General features: G+C 36.5%; 1 protein-coding gene across 3 annotated transcripts; it reads left to right on the forward strand.

Annotated features, from left to right (window-relative positions):
* The first annotated feature begins 8,166 nt into the window (after positions 1–8,166).
* Positions 8,167–16,066, forward strand: LOC142345646 (uncharacterized). 3 transcript variants are annotated; one of them, XM_075397814.1, is made up of 4 exons: positions 8,167–8,270; positions 8,349–8,569; positions 14,902–15,028; positions 15,112–16,066. In XM_075397814.1, the coding sequence occupies exons 2-4, from the start codon at positions 8,383–8,385 to the stop codon at positions 15,473–15,475; spliced, it is 678 nt and encodes a 225-aa protein (XP_075253929.1). In that variant the 5' UTR covers positions 8,167–8,270; positions 8,349–8,382; the 3' UTR covers positions 15,476–16,066. The 3 variants fall into 3 exon arrangements, with proteins under 3 accessions (XP_075253929.1, XP_075253930.1, XP_075253931.1); XM_075397815.1 differs by having other exon boundaries at positions 8,219–8,270; positions 8,340–8,569; XM_075397816.1 differs by lacking the exon at positions 8,167–8,270 and adding an exon at positions 9,370–9,696 and having other exon boundaries at positions 8,441–8,569.
* Positions 16,067–17,484: the final 1,418 nt, after the last annotated feature.

The following is a 17,484-nucleotide window of genomic DNA, read 5'->3' on the forward strand; positions in this document are numbered from 1 at the left end:
TTTTAAGTGACCTGATGTTCCTCTCCGCAAATGCAAACTTCTTTTCGCTTAAAGAACTATACAAATGAATTACTCGTTTGTTGCAGTGTTTTGAAAGCCCCCAAAAACTCCGTGTCATCATCTACCCAAACTTATTGTGGTTGCTTGTGCTTGATCATGTTTTGGAAGGATTTTGTTGTTTCTGTTGCGTATTTTGTTTTCACCGGTTCAACACGTAGATACCTCGAGAGGCAATCAACTGCTACGAGCAAAAAACTAACATCACGATTGTTAATTGCAAGCTTGTCAATCTAGCTAAATCTAAAGACTATATTTCATTCAGATCGTTGACGATTGCTTTTAATCGAAGAAAATTCAACCGCCGAGCACAATATTTTGTGAAGGATGGTTTTGTTTCCAATTACAATTTGACTTTTGTCATTGGTAATTTGCTCAAATCTTGTAATTGCTTTGTACTTCCGAATGATGCTGGACCTTTAGTATAGAGTCTATCCAGTAGTTGCACATCTTTAATAATGAGACAATTTTTTTTCCTTTTGTCTCCTGCTCTGTCTTTTTGTTGGTTTGATTTTTTGGTTTTGCTGGTTTTGATCCGGAGTCTTTACTTTGACTTCCACTGCTCCGTTCGCTTTTTTGTTGTTCAGGTTTTCCTTGAATGGTTCAATTTACTCTTCCTTCTCCTCTTGGCTGTAAACTTTTTTGAGGTATTTTTTAGCATGAGTGTTGGATACTAAATGTGGGGAATCCTGAGTTCATACAAAAGTTTTAAGTACACGGCTAGATCAATTTTCTCTGTCGGTTGTTGCAAATTGTACAAAAGTTGATATTTTAACTCTCATAGGTTTGTCCTCAATATGAAGGAAACCACTCTGGTCCTCAATGGAAACTGTTTCTGAACTAAATATCTTGTTAAGGATTATTTCAGCTCTTTGTATTTCGTTTTCTTCCATTAATTTTACTTCCGACCATATAGACTCAAAGTCTGATCGTCTTTTTTTATTACGGGCTCAATTTCGCCATCATCACGAAAGAAAGACTGTGCACTTTCACTTCCATCATCTAATTCACTTTTTAGATCAACACTACTTGATCTTCTTCTTTTGCTCTTGTTCAAGATTTTAGTTTAATTAGTTTCCTGTTCAGTCGCCTCTTAGCTCTCAAAATCTGTTGGGTTGTTTCGTTGGAGGACTGGGAATTGAGCAGCTTTCTGTTTATAATTTGGATTATCCAAAATTTCTCTCCTAGTCGGCTGTTTTGACACAAAAATTCTTTTCCGTACCAAGACAAACTCCTCCGCATGCATTAATAATTCGTCAAGTTAGGTTAACAAGAGAGACTTTTGCTTCGGAGTAGCTGTAAATTTATTACCAATAGCCGGCGCTTTTTCCTCAAACCTGTCTCTTTTGAGAGAAAATGTCAAATCGATGATTCGTAGTTCAAGTAAACTTTTATCCGTGGTCATGTTTCCAATCATAACATTCAGAAAGCATTCACAGAGAAATTTTTTAATTTTATTTTATGAATTTTTGATGAATTTTTTAGCATGCTTTCCGGCATCTCGAGCATTGACTTCAGAATACATATATCTTTCTCTCTCATTTCTGAGGTGGGTAGTTACAGCTTTGGAATATGGCAGATGGAAAATTTTTGGCCTCGGTGGTACAATATTTGAACAATAACGTAGTGAGTAGATTGTTTTTGGGTCTAAATCAATCAATAAGTGACCGAATGATTGTTTTGTCGCGAGATCATCGCTGTCTTTTGAAATGTTTGTATTATTATTATTTGTATAAAGAGTTGTTTTCCAATATAACTTATCTGCTGTATATCTCTGTGAGTTGTGAACAAAATGATGTGTGTTGTGTTGAGATCAATTGTTCGAGACCATTTACTCTGTTGAAACAAATTATGCTTAACATAGATAACAAGGATTTTTGTGGCGTCCAGCTGTTGCAAGATTTGAAAACTCCTTATCATTGAAAATTTCTGCGCAAGAATTGTCAAAGACGTTTAAACAGTTTTCCAACTGCGAAATGAAATCAAATCCCGGAAATTTGGTAAAATAAGGGTTCAAGTTACGCTTCATCGTTTGAAATTTTGGTTGATCATGTTGATAGAAATAGTATATTGACTTGAAATTAGAGAAAAACGTATTCTTAGGAAGCATTTGAAAAATAATTTTGGTCTTTCCTCGACCTGAAGGACCACAGATTGCCATCAAAAGAATATCACTTATTGATATTATTTTATTCATAACTTAGGATTTGGAAGTGCGTATCCAATTGTGCAGGATAGCAATGAAAACCAAAAAGATGACTACTCACAATCGAGGAGGAAAAAAAACTATTTTGATCAGTGAAACTACAATAAGAAAAAAGGAAACTTGTGTAAAATAAATTACCTCAGAGCGCTGTAGTCTAGAGTTGTAAAATCTCCAAGATCGTCTCTCTTTGTTTTGATCATCAAAAACCAAATCAGTGATTCCTGCTTCTCCACCCCAGCGCAATCTAATTGATCTTCCGATTGACTCATTTTGAAAGCAAAAGATTCTCAAAAATTAATTCAATTCAAATTTGTGTAATTTGATAGCTTATTATTTAGTTAGTTCATCAACCATAAAAAATTTTTTAAGTTATAAATTCAGCGTTTATATCTTCCTTCTTATATGTTACTTTATAGTTCGCTTGGAGTCACTGCCATAGTGGACAAATGATTCCACCTTCCCTTCTCTGACTGCCTCTTCGATTTCATCGGGGAGACTCTCATCGTCCAGGGGTACTGGTTCTGGCACTGGATACTTGGGCGCAGGTAAAAGGGTTAGTTTCAGTCTTTTCAGTTTCTATTGTAAAGACATGATACATTTGAAAGTACCCCATCAGTGAAAGATATTTCAGTAGTTTCAATTTCAGCAGTTTTACAAAGTATTTACTGCTTCCTTAGTACAATTTGATCACGAGAATCAATATTTTCTTCTTTCAGAAACCAGGTTATCACTTGCAATGCAACTGCATACTGTCAAATTTGGAGATAAATGCACTTGAATAACTGCAGGAGTTACTTTCTCCACACGACCACTCATTAGTTGTTACTGTTATCGAATAAAAGTATACATATGCCTTTCTCTTTGCGCAAAGCTTTTTCCTTTGTTTGAATGGTAGTATAGTTGAATGAAGTGAACAAGTCAAGTGATCTCCTGGAGTGAATATTTCTTCAACTTTTGGACATAGCAATTTTTGTAAATTTGTTATGACTTTTTGAAGGAGTTTCTGCAGTGTCTTCGTCTTCTCCTTCCCCTTTGCGTAGAATTTAGCAGTAGAAAATCGGATTTTGATTGTTATAATATTTTGTGATAAAAAACAAGTATGGTTAGCTGCCATTGCCCACGAAATACCATGCAAACGCTTCGTAACCCACTGATGCGATTTTCCCTCACTCGGGGACAGCGAGTTGAAGGAAATTGGAGGAAGACAAAGAACCGTGTCTGAGTAATTGTTTGAACAAAAAGATAACTCTTTTATAATAAATCCACTCTTTTTGTGTCGAAAACTTTCAAAGAATATAACAACAATCGCTGGGCTCAACATTCCAAAAAACTGAATGGTTTACGTTTGAACGTTTTTACGAACATGCAGATGAATAGACCAGTCAGGTGACCAACGCAAGCGTTTGTGATTGGACAAGGCAAAACGGAAGAGTATCGTGGACCCTTTTGGCTATAACCTGCGATAAATCCGGAGGCATCATGCAGAATTGCATGTAAGCGAAGCACTTTAAATGATTTCCAATAAGTGCCCAATGAAGAGTTATCTATTCCAATGATACCATCATAAGGCCTCAACTTTAGTGCAATTTCTAGGTTAAAATCGGGGTCCAAGTGCAAGCAGGTTGCCAATAAGTAAATCTACCTTCGCGATAATTGTTGTCATGTTGTTTTTTAGCAAGCATTATAGACAAAAGAAAATTAGGTGATTTTGCAGGGTATTGTGATTACTTTTTTGTGTGTATCTACATGACAGTTCTTTTTCCCCCCAAGGTTTTCAAAGCTCTTCCTGGTTGGTTTCTTTAAAAAAATTTTTTATCAAAGAGTCCCCCCTCCCCTCTATCAGACTCAGAGAAAAAGAAAGAAAAAAATCGAAGTCTCCCCCTTCGTTTGACCGGGAAGACACTTGTGTCCCCCCTGTAGTGTTGACAGGAAGATACTTGTGTCCCCCCTCCTGTTGTGTTTACGGGAAGACACTTGTGTCCCCCCTGTATTTTGACCGGAAAGACACTTGTGTCTCCCTGTTGTGTTCACGTGAAGACATCTGTGCCCCCCCGTAGTGTTCACGGCAAGGCACTTATGCCCCACGTAGTTTGCCCAGAAAGACACATCACTACCACTCGTTTTGATCATACTCAAGTGCGGTTGAAATGGTCTGAAAAGAGAAAGAGTTTACTTATGAACAAATCTCTTAATTTTGCTATAATATATTCATTTCATAAAAACTGATGTTTGAAATGTTTAATTCATCTAAGCAACAGCCAATTATAGAAGTATTGCAAACGAAAACGAAACCCAACTGTTGAGAACAAATCTATTTAGTGTACCGTTTAATGTATAATTCTGACTCAATGGAGTTTAGACAGCTTTCCATAAGAAACATCGTGGTCTCCAGTTAATCAAAATTACCTTATCAGCTGGACTCTCTTTTTCTGATCAGAGTTATCGGACTTCAGATGAGTCTCTGATCATAAAGCTGGCTCATTGTTGCCTCTTTGCAGAGCCAACATCTCTCAGAAAAAAAAAACAATAAAATGAAAAAATAAGGCGCTCGAAATGGTCCCTGATCAGACCCAATTGCGCTCAAAAACATTTCTGATCAGACCCAATTGCGCTCCAACCTTATGGTCAGACTCAAGTCAGCCCAGTGTGCGCTCGATTGGGTCTGATCATAAAGCAGTTTGGGTCTGCACCTCAACCTGGGAACTTTAGCAATTTGTAGTGTTGATAATTCGACCTGGGTAAGTAGTCAATCTTGCGTTCTATTGCGTTTCAACTCCTAGGAGTGACGATACAATTTTGACGTTCTCGGGACATGTTAATTTTGATAGAGTACCGTGCTATGAAGCAACTGTTAATTGGCACGTGAGCATCATCAAAAACACTCAAGGATCAAAAAGAGTAGATGTCAATTTGCTTTGATCGCAGATTAGAGGCTTTTGAATCTATGGCATGGAAATTGGTCTGGGCTAAGTCTTAAATAATCTATTTTCGGTATAGAAGGTATGATATGATCAGAATATGCACGAGTGCAAATGAAGCTGATCAGATTTTCTTTTGCCGTTCTTGGTTGTCTGATGAACCTCTGTTCACATGCCGGTCTTCTGGCCAGAGGACTACATGTTCGCCTGGAGCTCAACGCTCGTAGCGAGAAAAGAGACAATTTTTATGAATGCTGGCGGAAATGAACAAGAAAACTTTACCCTCAAATTAGTTGCTTAGCTATTACTTTTCAAAGCATTTTTTTTAAATCATTTGAACTTTTTGACAGGATTTTTCCAACAATTGCCTTCCATTTGGTATCTATTAGAGAACCACCCCCCCCCCCCCCCCCACAGTAAAACAAGACGAAAGAAGAAGAAATAAAACCAGGCGAAGCGATGTCTTCACATAATTTTTTTGGAAGAACCAATGACTAATATTTCGATGCCAGGCCTCATTTTTTCTTGTATGCTTTCTTGACACACAAGTAAGACTCGATATTTTGTGTGTGAACTCCAGTAACTTGCTTGACGGGGATAAGGGAATGGTCGAGAGTACTGTGTTGGTACCTCAACGCTTTAGAGAACTTTGTGCCCTCCATCTGAATGATTTATAGATTTTCGATCAACAACTGCCTGAATAATTGGAAGCAGAGTTTTCTAGTCTCTTTTCCCGTCAATTTTCATGTCTCCAACAATGGGTTGGTAACTAGTATATACAATGCAGAAATGTTAATTTGGATGCTCGGGAGCTCTTCCTCGATGATGTTTGGGTTTGAGCTACAACAATTTTTTGTTAATTTGAACAGCAACTCTGGGTCCAGCAAGATTAAATTTTTTTTGAAATATCTGTCAAAATTTTGCCGAAGTCATGCAAAAGCATTGGTAATGAATTGCTTGCTCACTCCTGTACGGGCGAGAGCCGGGTGAATCGATGTTTGAATAGACCACAAGTGAATCAATTGACCCACATTTGGGAGAGGTAAAACGCTATTTGACAAAAATCAGCTGATCCAACATGAAACGGTCTATTTATCATTTTTGAAATTGTATTTTTGTATTTAATTTTTAGTTTTCTTATGTTTAGTTCACAGTAAATCACGCTCACATTGAATAAATTAAAAGTCAACTTATGTAAGGCCCAATATTTTCAATTTCAAATTACACAGCTCATTTTTATCTGAACAAAGAGCATTTTCCTCTGCGGAGTTCATTATTCAATTACAGTACTCTCAGTGTTAGCTGTAAAATTAATTGAGCCAAGTTAATTCTTGAATGTTATTGGTTTTATCATTTCTCAAGATTAATTGATTCAGGCCATTATGTGTTAGCTGAATTGCATTCAGTAATTGCATCTCTTTTGCCAAAGGGTGCCAGACATTAGATCGATAACAGTAGATCGAAAGCCAAAATTGGGACTATAGATCAAAAATAAATTAACTCACGTTGCTTTTTGGCCAATCATTTTAAAGCTCTTATTTGTTATGCAACGGGAAACGTGCCCTGTTGTGAAATTTTATACGGTTGTAATAGATTCGGATGTCAAGTCCAACGGGCCGCTAAGGAAATCCATGACTTGCTTTTAAAACTTATTTTCAGCCAATGAGAATAGAGATCTATTGTCCCCATTTTTCTAACTATAGTCCTTTCGATCTATTTTCAGTCAATTTGCTAAAGTGGCAGGGTGAGATTGTTGAAGAGATCTATCTGACGGTGCTTTGAGATTTTCTTACAAAGAAATTTTTAAAAGACTTTAAATTTTTTGAACCACAATCTAAAAAGATGCAGGCAAATTTGCCTGAATATTGTGCAGGTAAGGCCAAGTGCAAGCAAAATTTGCCTGCACAATTTTCCTCAAAGTTTCTTACCTGCGCACAATTCAGGTAAACTTTTTGCTTTCCTTTAAATGAAGAATTTGAACCAAAGCATCTAGAAAACCTGCATTATGACATATCTAGTTTCTAAAGAATGTTTTATAAGGAAAAAAAGTTCCCATGATTTTTCCATATGATTTTTTTCCTGCTAAAAAGAAATGAATTAATTAAAATTTCAATTTTGATTATTAAACTTTTTCTTGAAGTACCTTAATGTGAGGTTAAATTAACTGCAAATTATGCTAAAATGCGTAGGTAAATTTTTCTAACTTATGACCTGGTCAGATAAATTGCAGGTAGTTTGTACAAGAGAACTGCCTGAATTTTTCTGGTTACTTTACCAGAAATTGGGATCTTTTCAACAATTTCTCTCCCCCTTTGCAAAAGGGGGCCTATTCTTGAATAGAATTTAGGCGAGCGACTTATTAACCAATCAGAGACGACTAAACTTTCCGTGTATGCTCATACTGTATTAGACTGTATAGAATAAAATGCACCATGCTAGGGCAATTAGCCGAGTTGGAATACAAAGCGAAAAGATACCGCCGCGATAACCGACCCGCGATTTCCGGATTACATCCCACAGCGCGTGAGAGGCATGGCCGTGAACAGCGGTCCGCAATTGCGCTTAAACTGATATTCGGCTATCTAAACTGTAGGCCAAGTAATGTTTATGGTAAAGTATAGCACAGAAGGGGTGGCGATTCTCTACTAGGTACCAAAGGGGGGGGGGGGGCAATTGTTGAAAAGATCCAGAAATTGCACGTACTTGCAGGTAGCAGGCACGAACTCCGAAACACGTGCACAGTTCAGCTAAATTTACCTGAATTATTAGGTAATTTTACCTGCTTAATTTTTAGAGTGCATGGAGTCTTCGAGTTGGTGTTATTCACGTAGCCAATGTTTCAAAAAAACGGATGCCTGAAAGCGTCTTTTGGTGACGACACGCCATAAAAAGCTCTTATATTTTTATACATATTCAATGAGGTAACGCCAAATGTAGCATATCTTGTTACGTAACAGAGTATTTTGCTCCGAAAATAGATTGACGTTATTTCTTTACTTGCATAGTAATTCAGTATTTGCTCCGCAGTAGAGCAAAATTTGTGGTGTAATTAGACTTGTTCGTACGTCTGACAAGGAGTTATTGTTGAGGTAAATTTGTCCTTTTCTGTAATGCGGTTTAACTTTACCGTGCTAAATACGATAAATGTTATTTTATAGAATATTTAGGCAGAGAGTTATTCAACTACAAAGATTTCAACTAATGATGGCTACAGCAAATTGTGAAACGGAAGATTTGACGAAATTTAATCCACCAATTAGCCCGAATTGTGAAGTGTTTTCGGCTGAGTGGGACGCGATGGGTGTTTTCTTCTACCAGGCATACAATGACCAGATAGCCGACTATGCAGTTGAACATCAGACGTTGGGAGGAGAGCAATATAAAACAGGTACATGTCACAAATAGCCGATGTACCTTTCGCACAAAAAGGGTTAGATAAAAAAATGAATGTTGTAGCTTTTTGGTACATCATGATCCCTAAAATGATTATATCTGTACTCCAAAACCTGTCGAAAAAGGCAAACTATTTTTGCGGGGTAAGTTAACAATTGTAAGCATTTTTTGCTCAAAACATTTGCTCTTTCGAGACGAGAACAAACGTTCACAAAAACAAACGTTTGCAAATGGTAGCCGGACAGTTGTCTTGTTGTCTCAAATAGCAAACAAATTTTGAGCTACAGAATTTGTCTACCATTGTTAACTAGGTAACTGGAATACATCCATTGAAATTCTTACACAGAAACGAACAAATTCCGTTACCTGGTTCGGACCTCTTATAAGAGGTCCGAACCAGGTAACAAAATTTGTTCGTTTCTGTGTAAGAATTTCAATGGATGTATTCCAGTTACCTAGTTAACAATGGTAGACAAATCCTCCTATTACAGCCAATTCTTCTTCCACTGCACAACCTTTAATTTCTTTCTTATTTTTCTCTTATGAATTTAAATAAGATTTACTCAACTTTATACGCAAAATATATGGGTTGAGTATTTTGTAATATTAGCGATTTCTAGCAGTGCATTTTGTTTCACCGCTTAAGCCGTGAAGAAGAACGTTTCACCGCTCCCAACTGAAAGCCTTGAATGTAAAAATTTCATTGTTTCAAAACACAAATATCGAGAAAATTTACGGCAACAAGATTTGCTGCATTTTTAACCGTTGAATTCACGTAAGATGTGCGGGTTTTAGTGGTAGCAGCTAACACCATCAGACAAATGGGACAATCCAGACAGAAGCGATACCGAAATAGAAATGAACAAGACCACGGCAAAAAAAGGACGCAAACGACAGGCGAATCAGTGATCCGCAGAGCAAATTGCGTCTTGTTAGGCTTGAGGGACAGGGCAGACCAACACCAAGGACGGGAGAATTGGTGCAGCTAAAGCTCGCCAAAAAATACCGGCACGCAAAATATCCAAGAAAGACCTTCAAGGACTATGACCTTCGAAGTGTTGGAGCCCGGGAAAACAGTCCTAAAAGAAGCTGACTACACCTTCATCGTCAAAAAAAAACCAGGTAAATGTACATGCACGGTGACAAAGGGTAAAATAACGAAACACGCCTCACATCTTTGACGCAAAATGAAAAAGGTACAAAAACTTTACCCACAGTAGACAACCAGATGATATTAGTGGGATCTCATCGGTGAAATCAATTGCTCTCACGCGCCCTAACAGTTCCTATGCCGGCAAAATGACTTCGTTCCCACCGACTTTGCCATCCAAAAATACAAAGGCCCACAAAAACCCGATATCCACGACTTCCATCATTCCAGTAGATTCAACAAGCGGCAAGCGTTTAAGACAAGAGCCTGCGACCGACAAATCCACTGTCTTATGCCCTTCCCAAATAGCAGTCCCGAATAAAAAGCGAGCCGACAAGCATCAAACTGTTACCATAGCGCAGTGCAGCACATATGCGTATGAGCCTGTTGCCTCTGGTTCATCAATCGTCATAAGAATACAGTCAATCACGGAGCGGAACCGGCCCTGGGAAGTCATTTTAACGTCGCTGTAATCACGCCCCAAATAACTCGGGTAGAGCAGCCGTTCATCTCGTTGAACATACCGCCCTCGAAGCGGAAATGCAATCCGATTCAGATAACTTGTAAAATAGTCAAAACTCGTAGAACAATTAACACTTACAATACTAGTAGCTAACCAGCACATATTTGTTTATTTTTCTGTCAGTATTCCAACTTCTTAACAAAAACTCACCAAAGTTTTCCGTGAGCAAAGATTTTCGTTTGTAACGGGGGATATGTGGTACACAGGTACCATTGTACCACTAATTTTGATTATTCGGTCACTATTTTATCCTTTTTTTACATATCTCCATTTATAGCTGTAGTTCAATTTGCCTCTACTCATAATTAGTTTATATCTGTGGTTTTCATTTTGATTACTTATTCATTTTTTATGATTTCTGCTTTTAGATTTGCGGTTCATGCTCTTGTTCATTCCCCGTTGTAAACATATATATCTGTTCATAACCTTGTTGTCTGCTGCCAAGTTACTCGGTCAGCCCAGAACTCTTCTTGTAACAAGTTGTAACTCATTTTTTCAAAAAATATTTTCTATTTACTAAGTGACTACAGCTTTCCAACAATTTAGCCTATTCGCCCCGCGATGAGCAGTAATCCTACATCCGAGAATCTCCGCGACTCAGCACAGTGAAAATTTAGTATTTGCAATTCAAATAGGTCTGGTTTGGTTTGCAATTCAGCTCTCCATCCTAAAAACAGTGATTCGCACCGCAAATTATTAAAATTCTCTTTCGTATAAAAAATGTGTACGACAGTAGACGTTTTATTTTTAATGCTTTCACGGCATTGAGCATTCTTGTTTAATATATTGGAATTAAAACAAACAGAACAGAACAATTTTTAAACCTCTATTTTCTTCCACAAAGGTCTACCGATTTTATAATTCCAAAGTATTCTGAAAGTTAAGGCAAAAAAGTAAAGAGTAAGGTATCTCGACAAGAAACAGTTAATTGACAACAAACTATACAATGAGAAGAAATGATCTTTTTTGAATGAAGGGTCCCAAAGTTCTATAATTCCTGAATGTTTGAGTTTAATTTAGAACTTTACTGAAGAGATAAGCAGATAAGTAGCGGAACTTCTAAAATCAGCAAAATAGAAAAAAACATCGCAAGGTCAATTTTTTTCTCAGCATGAGGGAGATGTCCTATCATTGGTTTTTCAAAGACATTAACATTTTGAAATGTCAATGAATTTAGCTTGTGTAATGTATAGTAGCTGCAGCCGAATAAATTTTGTGCTAGTGGCATTTTTCAGATTTTTCAGTTTGTTTGTCTGATAAACCAATATGTCCAATTAATGTATAGGTTCAGTGTTTCCCACATTTAGTTTGCCGATGCGATTAGTTGAAGTTGTTTTTCATTATTGATTGGCTCATCAATCAAAAAAATCCCATATGAGTCTTTCGTTTTTTTTGCATCACTTCTAGCTCGCTCTAGATTAGTCTTCAAACGCTTTGAACTGCTTCGGTTTGTGTTAATTGAAAGGCGAAAAATTACCATTATTTAGGATGTAAAAAAATTTTACTTTAGACAGATTAAGATTAATACTTATCGGTGTTGAAATAAAATCAAATCGTGCACGTTTTTTCAATACGTCCGAAAATATGAATTTGGCTATACATGATAATATGAAATTTTCTCGATTCGAATAATTAGAGCAGTGAAAAAGTTACAAAAAGGGTGCTTCTGTAAACGAGTTACGTAAAAGCGATTAATTGCCTAAGAGCGCCTACTATGTTATTTTCAAACGCGTTTATAAGCGAATATTTTGGGTTATTTTACGAAAAGTAGTCACAATTGCCAGATCACTGCATTAAGTCACGGCGAGTTGGAAAAAAGTTGGTTGAGCCATGGTGCAAAAAGTGTCCAATCGCTCAGAAAATTTTTTGTCGATGATCAACTTTAGATATTGGCCATCTAAAACAGAATAGACTTGTTGAGATTTATAGAGATGCAGAAAATTGAGTTACCCGGATCGAGATTTTGTCAAAAAATAATGTAAGATTAGCGGTGAATAGCGGGGAAAAACCTTTATTCACCGCAAAGCGCCCGCATCTTTTGGCGTTGAATGCGCTGAAAGGTGTGAATTTTTGTAAGAATTGCGTTAAATTTTGCGGTGAAATTTTTTTTTTTCACCGCATTCACCGGAATTCTTACAAAAAAGAAACTGCCGTAAAAGGGTGCGAACCTCTAACTCATGCGTGTCACCAACTTCGTAATCCACTGCGCCATCTGTCACTAACTTCACTGATATTTCCTGTGAATATAAGATAAGCGTTGAAATTAGCGCGGTGAATATTTGTAAGATTTGCAATTTTAGCGGTGAAAATTTTTTTTCACCGCATTCTGCTGTTAGCGATGAAAGTTTTTTTTCACCACATTCTGCTGGTAGCGGTGATTATTTTTTTACCGCATCCTGCTTGTAGCGGTGAAAAGTTTTCTTTCACCGCTTAAGCGCTGAAAACAAAAATTTCACCGCTTAAAAATTTCTTTTCACCGCATTCATCGCATTGAACGCAAATCTTACACTTTTACTCAAATTCACCGCAAATCTTACATCTTTTAGCGATTTTTAACGGTGACACCTCAACCCGGGTATGATTCGCTGGTAATCAGGTTAATATACCACGTGATTACCCTTGTAATTAAAAATTTACAAATTTGCAAGAATCTTTCAAGCTATCTTGCAAGAGAATACATAATTCTTGCAAGATTCTATGCCAAGATTTAATACAAAAAAATTATAAAATATCACTTCAGTTTTTAGTTACGCACAGCAAATAAATCATTGCATGTTTATATTTTGTTTTCAAGATTTTAAAATTTTATTAAAAATTTACCTACCTTGATTTTCCTGAAAAGTAAAAGTTGTTCATCAGTTGGTTTATGTTTCAATATTGTTTGGAACCTTGATTTTGACAGCGTTTAGCAGAAAAATTGACACAGATTCTGTCGCTTCGCTAGCATCATGCACTGATCTTCGTTTGAGAAGTGGCTAAGATTAGATAATGATATTATGATTTACAACCTCAGCAAACTTTTAACATGAAATTAAGTGACTGTGTGTGACTTTGTTGTTAGTAACAACCAATTTCAACAACATTAGTTCATTGTTTTTTTTTTTAAATAAACGTCCTTTTCTTTGTCAGTCACAAAGTTATCATCTAAGGCTTTTTTTAGTTTAGTTTGACTTGTTTATTATCTAGATCAAAGAGAACAGGCGTGATTTTGTATCGTTTCAATTTTTTTGTCAATTTGATGATAATCTTTTTTTTTATTTTTGCCCAGCCAGTTTGAGTTGATATCCCAGGTGTTGATTTGATCGCTTTTTCTGCTTTCCTTTTCTTCAAAGCATGAGTTTATTGCAAAAAAGCCTGTCTGGATCAAATAAATGTGACCAAAGAAAGTTGCCTTAATAATAGTTGCGTGCGACCCAATTCTCGTGTAATGATTAATCTCCAAATCAGTGTTACAGCAATTTACGCCCACACAAAACTGATCTACTTTTTAAAAATCCCCGGATCTATTCTGTTTCGGCCCCCAGTGTTTTTTATGACCCCCAGTTACAAATTATATGTTGTTATATAGCGCGTTACTATGTAAGAAATTAGCACGTGCGCCTGGGGGTCATAAAAAATGTATGCTCACTAAGCTTTTGCGAAACAGAATAGATCCAAATTCCCCGAATAACTTTTCAAGAATTCTTCAATATCTCACTCTCTCTTACATCATTTGATCCCATTGACGATTAAACCCCACATTACTCCATAAAAAAAATCAAACATAACCGATGGAAAAAGTCGGCATATCGGGGGTGAGTTAGATAAAAGAATACGTTTTTTTTGTGTTATTTATGTATTTGGTTTTTAAACGGAGGAAATCGTCGGCATGTTCGATTTCAAACGACATGAGATCGTGAGAAAGTGACCAATGTATTTGTTTCTATGATCAAATTGAATCTCAGTAAATGTGAATTGAATTAATCAATTGAATTCCCGTCAAAGTTCATGGCTGACTTACCGAAGATTTCGTACACTTCGAACCGAACATCAGGACGTTTCTTACCGTTTTTGAAAATAAAAATACTGCGATGCTTTTCCACGTTCTAAGACCGAACATGCTGGAAAAATCTCCTACGTATAAAAGCGATGGTGCCGATGAAACCGTACTTAAGTGAAGTTTGAAACAAAAATACCGAAGACTTGTGACAAATCTTCGGGTCAAGCGTAGAATCAGTAAATTGAGTAGACTTATTAAAAACAAGAGCTTATCTTTATCAATTATACAAGAAAATTACGCATCTTAACAAAGGTGCATTGAATGTTCGGACAGCGAACAATATTTAGCGTTGCCTATAAACGATTTATCAACTGTTTTGTGTACTTTTCGTTCTGAGTGTGGACAATTTTAGAATGAGAAAATAAATGGACAACCCAGGCTGAGGCCGTGGGCCAAAATATGTCCAGGCCAAGCATTAACGCACAAGAAGGGGGGACCTGGAAACATCGAAAACGCTCAAAAGTCTGGACATAGGTTTTTTCTGCATAGGACGACTGGTGTAAAAATACCGAATTTTCGTCTCTTGCACTACAATGGGAAGGTAATGAGAAAAAGTTTGGAATTGGAATGACAAAGTCAGATTTAAAGTGAAGCAGTTTTTAATTTACATTTTAGAGCGAATGACGTGGATAAAACCGAGTTTTGCGTGGGTGCTGTACCGATCTGGCTACGGACGGAAACACAACCAGACTAGAGTGCTCAAAATCAAACTGTCACATCAAAGTGTCGCATCTTTGTTAAGGTCTGTTTTACCATTCAGTTATAAAATATTAATGAGAGCCCTCTACTTGGAGTAAAAACTTTTGTAACCCATACACGTTTTAGTGAGTGTAAATGCAAGCACGGGGGAGGTGGGAGTTTAGGCCGGGTTCAGTGGGACCCTGCACGTGACGTTCTCTCTTCAGAAGGGCGCGAACCCAGAAAGTTAACCAGAGGCAGAGCAATTCAAATCGGGCTTAAAGGCCGCCTGAACAAACTCTATGTTGACAGTATAATTTCAATTGAAGACGTTACTGAACTGAGCCATAGAGTGCAAAAAGCGCATTCTCAAAAAACGGAAGTAAAAGTTCGGGAAGAAATGGAAAAATTAAAAGAAGATTTGCCCTTAGAAAGACCCTACTTGCCTCAATGCACACGAGAAACTCTCGTGGAGCTGAAAATTTTATCGGACGAATGTGGCAAAAAGTAACGGATTTTGTCTTGCGATATTGTATTTATCAGCTCTTTTTGTGACAGCAGCCATTATGATTTCGCGGTGGAAAAATTGATCAACTAGACTTATTGGGTGATTCGAGGTGCGAATACAATCAATTCATTGTAGCAGAAAAATACTCTTGAAGCGCTTAGCGAGTGAAAGAGAACCGAGTAGGAACGTGAATCGATTGAAAAATTTAGGAGAATGGATAAAATGCAGGAAGTGAAATTGAGTTTGTATGAGAGACATATTTTTGAACAGTCATTTTTTTCAGGGAAATTATGAAACAAAAATTGTTTCAGTATTTCTTAGCCGGGATAGGGAAAAACAAAAGGCAGATAAACATAAGAAAAGCTGAACAAGAACTAATTAACTGTTACATAAGATCATGCATCATATGCATAAGAACCATAATTTTGCTAGATGGTATCATTTATCACATTTCACTTTTTGGACGAGAAAGATATAGCTTGTACACTGTTTTTAATAACAGCAAAAAGTTAATACCAATATTTATTGATTTTGATTGCTCCTATTATCAGTGAGTTTTGGTTAAATTTTTTAAAATTAATATTCAATAATCGCTGTCGTTTTCATTCGCGTCCTCTGTCTGTTGGAAATATTAGAATTTGTATTCAAAATTAGGCAAAAGGTAGCTCAATATTGGGCAGTCTGTATTTGGAGAGCTCTCTAACCAATTACCATGACGGGAAACTCGTTAAGCTACAAATATATTTATATAAAATTATTGGCAGAAAACTTGATTTTTATTTAGAAGCAATATTGCACTTAAATAGGGGAACAAATTTGTTCACAGGAATCTTCATAGGTTTTCAGTTTGATCGCCGGGGTTTTCATAGTTTTTCAAATCACTTTTAAGAATCTTGTTCAATGGTTAGATGTCTCCAGTTTTTGTTTGTAAACATGCCATAGCTTCTCCTTGACATCGTGTTTTCTCTTTGAAGACAAGATACTGCTCTTTTTAATAGTACTAAAAGTCTCTTTTGAATATATGTGGGCATGTTGGAGCTCGGTACGGTATCGTTTGAATTATTTGTCTGCATTTTTATTGGTTTAATTACTTATCATACAAGGAAGTAACTAGCTGATACTGATATTAATTCCATTTTAATAGAGAACATGACCACCAGATGTGCCCTTAACTACAAAACAGGCCAACCTCGTTCATGATCAGATCAGAACTTTTCTTGTAAACTTCTGCAAAATTTTGTAGCGCTCAAAGTTTCTTTCTCAGTATTTTTTACAGGAAGCAAGTGTGATCTTTTCAATCCCTTCACGACTGACCTTTTGCAAAGAAGTGAAATTGTTTTAGCCACAAAGATTATTTTTTACAGGTTGATCAAAGAAAAAATTATTAATAATGACAAATCAATTTCACGCTTGATAAGGGCACAGAATCTTATGCAAAAACCTTATAATAAGAGGTACTTAGTTTGATTGCAAAAGTGTGCAAAAGTCTTCATAAGAATTTTCATTGCAAAATTTCTGTGGAGTTGTGTTCTACAGTTGTTTTTTTTTCGAAAAATACCAAAGCTTGTGGATGAACTTAAATTTTTTCTTTGAAAACTAGAGACGGCGCTATGATTTTGCTCTGGCGCCTATTTTTTGAATATGTCGTGTGCATCTTGGGGTTCGATACAAAGTAACATTCAATCTTTTTATGCAATTTCGCTGGTTTAATATTTTTTATCATACAAAATGCTAATCAACCAAATAGTTGATTCCATTCTCTTATGGAAATCGTAAACATAAAATATGTATCACAGGATTAAATTACACGAAGAACTGTTTTCTCAGTTTAACTTTGCTACAGACGAGAACTAAAAGTTTTTGTCAAGTAATTGATATTTGCTTTTGTTTCCTGAAAAACTAATTTCAATTGGTGTTACTCTTGAAGACATCTCATAGCAAAGACTCGAAACTCAGAATGATTTCCACAAATTGTTTTTGTTTCATCTTTTTAGTTCGAAATCTTCCATTTC

This window comes from Convolutriloba macropyga, chromosome 9 (genome assembly GCF_964194025.1).
Source record: "Convolutriloba macropyga chromosome 9, txConMacr16.3, whole genome shotgun sequence".
NCBI classification, from domain to species: domain Eukaryota; kingdom Metazoa; phylum Xenacoelomorpha; order Acoela; family Convolutidae; genus Convolutriloba; species Convolutriloba macropyga.